The sequence below is a fragment of the Eimeria mitis genome, genomic scaffold (genome assembly GCF_000499745.2).
Source record: "Eimeria mitis Houghton genomic scaffold, Emh_scaff2632, whole genome shotgun sequence".
In the NCBI taxonomy this organism is placed as follows: domain Eukaryota; phylum Apicomplexa; class Conoidasida; order Eucoccidiorida; family Eimeriidae; genus Eimeria; species Eimeria mitis.
Window position 1 is genome coordinate 1 of NW_013570973.1, and position 7,096 is coordinate 7,096.

At 49.5% G+C, this 7,096-nt stretch overlaps 2 protein-coding genes across 2 annotated transcripts; both read left to right on the forward strand.

Annotated features, from left to right (window-relative positions):
- Positions 1–2,667: 2,667 nt before the first annotated feature.
- EMH_0056570 (uncharacterized protein) lies at positions 2,668–4,300 on the forward strand (the record flags this gene model as incomplete). Its single annotated transcript, XM_013497371.1, has 2 exons — positions 2,668–3,321; positions 3,407–4,300. 2 exons carry the CDS (start codon positions 2,668–2,670, stop codon positions 4,298–4,300), a joined length of 1,548 nt encoding a protein of 515 aa, XP_013352825.1.
- A 1,929-nt stretch (positions 4,301–6,229) lies between these two features.
- Positions 6,230–7,010, forward strand: EMH_0056590 (uncharacterized protein; the record flags this gene model as incomplete). The annotated part of the gene is given in 3 exon segments (XM_013497372.1): positions 6,230–6,736; positions 6,867–6,916; positions 6,920–7,010. Coding segments are annotated over 3 exon segments (648 nt in total).
- Positions 7,011–7,096: the final 86 nt, after the last annotated feature.

The window sequence follows — 7,096 nt, forward strand, 5'->3', positions numbered from 1 at the left end:
ATATATATATATATATATATATATACATATATATATATATATATATATATGTGTGTATAAATTGATATGTTTCTATATGTATTTGCATTTACGTAAACATATCAACGTATGCAAATATCTATATGCACTGGTATTCTCATAAATACCAATGCTTATGTAAATATAAGTGTATACTTACACAATTATAAAATGCAATTGTCCCTCCCCAGCTATAAACCGAGGCCAACACCTAGGGTTCAGGGTTTAGGGTTTAAGGTATTGGATGCCGTCATTCTCGAGAACAGCTGAATGTATAGTTCGTTGTTGCTTGCAGTTGTTTGTTGTTTGTTGTTTGTTGTTGCGTTTGTTGTTTGTTTGCTGTTATTTCCTTATGGTTTACGCAACCATTTCTTCAACATTTGTGTTGATTTGTTTACGGATAGGGACCGCTGCTACTGTCTAAGCTTTCTTCCTCTGTCTCGTTTCCTAGCAAGGAATCGGATCCGCTGCCCGTCCAATTGAACTCTCCCTCCGAGCTGTCCGAATCACTTCCTGATTGTGCACCTCTTTGTTCCCTTTCTGCTTGTCTTCTTCGTTTTTGTTCTCTCCTTTTAGCTTCCTCTTTTAGCCTTCGTTGTTCTCGCCGACGGGCCGTTGCTTCCCTCCTGTGCGCCCACCAGCGGCGTATTTTGTCCATTTGCAGGAAATTCAAGCTGCTGTTTTCCTCGGCTTTTCCGGGTATTGTTTGACTATTGTACTCCCCCAGTCCTATTGTTTTTTCTGTCATTTTCTGCTCCAGTTGCGACAGACCTCCTTCTGCGATTGCTCCTGCCTCGCCTGAGCTGAGAANTCATCTCCGATCACTTCCCACCCGCTGTCATCTGCAGGAGATAGCGACTGATTGAAATCGTAGGCGGCAGGAGATAGAGAAAGACCGACTCGCACAGATAACGATTGGAGAGGAAAGTCAACTAGGGCGAATAATGCAGCCAACAAAGTCGGGCCCATGCCGTAGATCTTCATTTTCTCGAACGGCGCAACAAACAGCGGGCAAACGAAGGAGGATTGAGAGGCAGTCGTGTTTGTACGTTGGATGGTTGGAAACAAAGCCCAATGTGAATTAAATATAATGTTATCAAACTTCTGACACTCATATGGAGCCGAAAGAAACACAAGAACTAGAGGGCTCACCAGTAGGTAGCTGCGGGATCAACCGAGTAAACAGCTGGGGGGGCTAAGCAAGGGCGGGCCGTGGCTGTTTCGAGGTGCATATCGCGTTTCATTGAATTCGTTTTCTCAATTGAAAACGAATCAATAATCGTTTTCAATATAACAAACTTCGTTATTGGAGGCGTTTGAAACTGCTTTCTTTCTCATCTTCCATTCAGCACAGCGCCGGGCCAAAGGTCACCGCGCCGGCAGCATTGACTTCGCGGTATCAATGAACACGGTTTCCACTACACACCTCGGGAATAATTGGCATGTTTTATTTCGATTAGATTTATTTGTGTTTTGTTTTTAATTTTTCTCTGCAAATACAGTCCTCAGATGGAACAGAGTCGATTTTCTTCCCTCCGCTGCCTGCACGTTCGTAGCCTTCGGCACCCGGTGCTCCGGCTTACCGGCGCGGTGAGGAAAATCGACGGGTACATCGAAATGAAGTGCAAGAAAAGCACAGCAAAGCACAAAAAAAGTAATATTAGATAAAGTGAAATGAATCAAAACAAGACAAAGAGGCAACATAAAAGGTTCACTTTGCACGCGTGCAATATGACGTGGGCTCGGTGTCGCCTATCATTTTCTACAGTCTTCGGCTCACCAGCATACGCCCACATCTGCAGATGACTTGCAAATTATTGAACACAAGACCAGGTAAGAATAATTGGAAAACATTCAATTAGTCATTGCAAACAACGCTGACTGGATCTATGCGTTTAAGCTACAACTGGCAAATGCGAACCTGGCCATCAATCAGCCCACCCGCCGCTCGACGACAGCTAATGCGTTTCAAAATGACGTCAAGCGTCTGAGCAAGCCATAACGCTGACCTTATTTTATACATTATATTTTATTGCATTGTAAAATATTATAAATATTTACCTATTCTACCGCCTTCTAATAAATGCTCGGAACCGTCCGCGGAATCTGAATCTGCAGATGCCTTCAACGTAGTGTCGTCCGACCGGCCGGATCGGGGAGAGAACCGATGGTCAGCGCACCGCACGCAGCCGATCTTCTGCCGAAAGAAGCTCAAAACCTAAATTGGAAGAAACATTTCGTTATTTTTAACTGATTTTCTTTCTCTGCCTGTTAAAGTTGTTTTTTGCACTGCTACGGCCCCAATTCAATCCCCGTTTTTACTTGGTTGGAGTCGAGGCGAGCCGGCAGCAGCGGAGCCTGCCGGCGAGGCGCTGCGCGTGTCTGCAGGTTTGGCCTTCGTCTTTGCACCATTTGTTTGTGTGTTGTATTTTTTTTACTTCATTGTTTTAATGTTTTGTGTTCAGTTGTGAAAGCCAGCGGGTCCTTGTACTCCTCGCTTTCCATTGTGCCGTCCTGTGCACTTGCCCGCCGGGAGCTGCAGTGGCTGCAGGCGGCGCCATGGCGTCGAAACGCTTTTTTCCGGCCACAATTGTGGCATTAGTTTTGTACTTTGATTCGTTTTCTTTTTCCCTCTGCCTCCGTCTGCGAATGGCCAATGAAGAGAATGCCCCCAGAAGAGGAGGAGGCCACCTCAGCCAGCCCGACCAGGAGGTGCCAGAACTCTTCGACGTCTCCCCCTCCTCGCACTCCAGTTTTCTGCAAAAAGGATTTTGGGGTAAACTAAAAAGAAAAGACAAAGACGCCCCAAAACCACCGCCTCCCGTTCCTCAGCCCACGGCACGAGTAGAGAAGGGTCTAGGGTTCCCCTGTTCTGCCGCAGCAGAAATGGTTCTCGGGGATAATAGATTCCCTGTAATCCCCTCTCAGTGTGTCCCAGGGGGGATGCGAACTCTTCCGGAGGGAGGCCCCGACACTCCTTCTGACATTTGGGGGCCCCGTGACCCATACTCCACTGGAAGCCTTCGCCGAAGAAAATCAGGGCGGAGCAGCGTTAAAGCAGATGTCACATTGGGCAAAGATAAGGCAGGCTCAGGACATCCAGGACAGCAGGGAACGCAGAAAGGCCCAACTAAGATTCCAATTGATCAGCGGAGATATGCAGCGTCGGACAAGCCTTCGGATGAAGCTGCAGCAGCAGCAGCAGAAGCAATGATGAAACAACTGGCAATGACACCAGGACTAGGACAGGGCGAAAGATTTGGCCCACATATACCCACTCCGGAAGGTGAACTTCCCGAAGGTGTTGAAGGACAGAGAAGAGAAGCTCCTTCGTGGGGCCTGCCGAGACCTCAATCAGGGCCAATTTCTCATCCATTTTATCCTTCAGATCGTCAGGGTCCCATGGCACAGCCGGCTCCACAAGAGCCCGGTCAAGGCTGGGGAGGGTATGGAATGCCTGGTGGCGCCGCCGGAGGCCCACAACACCCATATCTGGGCACACAAGGAGGAGCAGCGGGCCCTCAAGGACCGACCCAACCAGCTCAGAGAGGGCCAGGGGGGCAGGAAATGCCTCCTTCACAACGTTATCCACCCACGAGATCTTCGACCCTGCCGAGACCTGGTACAGGGCCGCCTCCTCAACGAACCTCTTCTCTACGTCGTGACCATCCCAGGGGGCAGCCGGTTCCGCCAGAATCCGCTCCAGGCTGGAGAGGGTATGGAATGCCTGGTGGCGCCGCCGGAGGCCCACAACACCCATATCTGGGCACACAAGGAGGAGCAGAGGGCCCTCAAGGATGGACCCAACCAGCACAGAGAGGGCCAGGGGGACACGAAATGCCTCCCTTACATCATCAACCACCCACGAGATCTTCGACCCTGCCGAGACCTCGTCCAGGGCCACCTCCTCAACGAACCTCTTCTCTACGTCGTGAACATCCCATGGGGCAGCCGATTCCGCCAGAATCCGCTCCAGCCTGGAGAGGGTATGGAATGCCTGGTGGCGCCACCGGAGGCACAGAAGGCTCATATGGCCCATCTCCAAGGGCAGAAGAAGGAACAAAGGGCTCTCAAGGAGTGGCCCAACCACTGCAGAGCGGAGCAACGGGACCCGAATCGCCTCCTGACGGAGGTGATGCTCGCCAAAAATTTGATGAAACTAGGAGGAAGCTGGCAGGGCTACTGGGCGGCCCGGGGGCCTCTTGAAGCACCTTTGTACGCCGAGGAAGAGAAGAAGCACCGAGAAGAGAAAGTTCTTCGGGGATCGTGCCGACACCTCTAGCAGGGTCGGCTTCTCATCTATTCTCTTCACTAGATCATCGGGAGCCCATGGGGCAGCGGCTCCCGCCAAATTCCACTCAAGGATGGGGAGGGAATGAAAGAACTAGTGGCGCCACCGAAGGCCCAGAAGGCCCATATACAAGCACGCAACAAGGCGAAGAGGGCTCTCGAAGAGCGGCCTAGTCAGTACTTCATAGGAGCCTGGGCAGCCAGCAGGCGAAGTGAACAGACAGCCGCTATCTCATGACTAGATTAACTCCAAAACACCATNCATATATATATGTATGTATGTATTGTTGTACACACGTATGTGCATACTATATGTATAGGTGTGCATGCATTTATGAAGCAAATATAAGCGTTCCTGGTGCTAGAAATGCAGCGAAAGTGTGCCACGTTCCCTTGGCGAGAGTGTCGCGGGCAGTGGCTGTTGCAGTCATTGCTGTCGTAGGCGCTCCTGCTGATGCTACTGTTGCTGCTGCTGTTGTAACCCCCCCCAGCACCTCAAGCCCACAACTATCTGTTTAGCTGCAGCGAGAGGCGATACGCAGGTTGGGCAATTGAGAATTGCCCAAGGAAGATAGTGTTTTCGGCGGCAGTTATGTTTAACTTCCCACTGCCTTTATTGCGTTTGACTGCAGTTGCTGAGTGTGAGTATGCAATCTTGCAGTCGGTTGTTTCTGCCTCTCTAAATAGTATTCATTCGATTACAACATTGTTTGAACTATTGAAAAAACTACAGTAATATAGTTTTATACTGTAAACATTTCCCTTTATTGTTTGATACTTCTATAGTAGATCCTATACACTACATCGTTTATGAATTAGTATCTCTAAATAGCATTCAAACGGTAGGGATTATGCATTTAGCTTTGTCTGTATGTGATAAATTATATAGACCTTACGGAAGGGAATCATTGTGTAAATATCATTAATAATATGTACTATGCACTGAATGTTCTTAGAAGGTCTTAAATATAATTCATTTCAGCAATTTTTTGAAGAATAAATTAAATAATTCATCGAAACTGCTAGTCAGCATAATTTTTCCTTAAAGTCCTTCCTCATTTGGAAATTATGCTGCACTCATAATACGTTTATTTCTATTTTTGAAGAAATCGTTCCATCTATTAATAATGACACGTCTCTTGTTTCTTCTGTCTCGAGTCAGTAACAAACTCACTTAACACAAAGATCGCTCGCCGGCTTCTTGCCTGCCGAAGTCCCTCGAAGCGATGCAAAATTTTCCCGCCGGATTTCCAGGTTTGTTCCATTTAAACGCAAACAAAGGCGAAAGTTTTTGGCATTAGTTCAGCAGAAAGTGCCGGAATTAAGATTGAAGTTACCGCAGAACCGCCTGCAGGTGCAGGCCTCAGGAACCGAGCTGTCCAGCCTACCCAGTTCCGAGTTATGCGCTGCACGACGGTTTCAAAATCATTTGGAAACCCAGATTTATACTACTGGATTATTTTACACCATATTAAACAACATCATACACATTAGATCACACTTATTTTTTTCATGGAAAGATAGCGGATCGCGCCTGGACCTACAGTATTCAACTCGTTGCTGACGGACCGGCCTGACCGGCGCGAGGACCGGTGGCCAGAGCGCAGAGGGTACCGGAACTCTACCGAACTAAGCTAAAAACCAGAATTATAATGTTTTATTAGATTATTTTTGTCTGATTTTACTCCGCTGATCTTAATACAATTTTTCCTGCGCCGCTAGAACCGCCATTCAACCGCCGTGAGTGCGGTGACCGAGTCGAGGCTGGCCCGGCTGCCGACGCCCCTGCTGGCCAGGCGCCCGAGATCGCGTGTGGCTGCGCGTTTCTCGTTCTCACCTGCAGCACTTTTTTCTCTGCTGCATTTATCGCACCCGTTTCTTTGAGTNTTCCCCCGAGACGCAGGGGGCCGCAGACGGCACCATGGCGTCGAAGTATCTTTATTCAGCCCCCTTTGTGGCATTTGCTTTGTCTTTTGATTTGTTTTCTTCTTCGTCTCTCGCGCTTCATCTGCGAGCTGCAACGGATGCGCCTTCCACAGGGGGAGAGGCCTTCCTCAGCCAGCACTACCTGCAAGCGACAGAGGGCCTCGACATTCCTCTCGACTCGCACCCCAGCTTTCTGCAAACAGGATTTTGGAAGAAAAAAAGGGGAGGAGAAGGCAGAAAAAGAGAACGAGAACGTACGCCCTCACCCTCAAGACCCAGGCCAGAACCCGATGAACCCTCACCGTCCACATCAGGCTACGACCTACCCTATACACGACAGGCAGAGGCAGCGCTTGCTAACCTCGAAGCGGATGACGATCCCTTCAAGAACCTTCCAACAGGGTCTTTGAGCCTACCCAGTGACCCGTACGGGGCTCCTTCGGAGTCGGCGGGCCCATCGGGCACTGGAAGCCTAGGAAGGACAGCTGGAAGAGGCATTAAGGTAAGGCCTGTAACCGTCGGCTCCATTATGCGGAAGAAAGGCCAAGGAGGTCCGCCACAAAAGACATTGGATATTCCACTTAGTCAGCGAAGATACGCACCGCCACAGCTTCCTACGACTGCTGAGGAAGGAGCAGCAGCAGGAGGCGGAGTGGAATCGGGACCAGTGTCTCCAACATCTCCNGCTGAGGAAGGAGCAGCAGCAGGAGGCGGAGTGGAATCGGGACCAGTGTCTCCAACATCTCCCGGCTTCAAGGGAAAGTTGGAGACGATAGTTGGCCGCAGAGGGATGCCGCCGCAGTTCCCCTTGCCTCAAAGCCAACCGGTGCAATTCAAAGAAGGAGAGCCCTTGGTAAGCCCG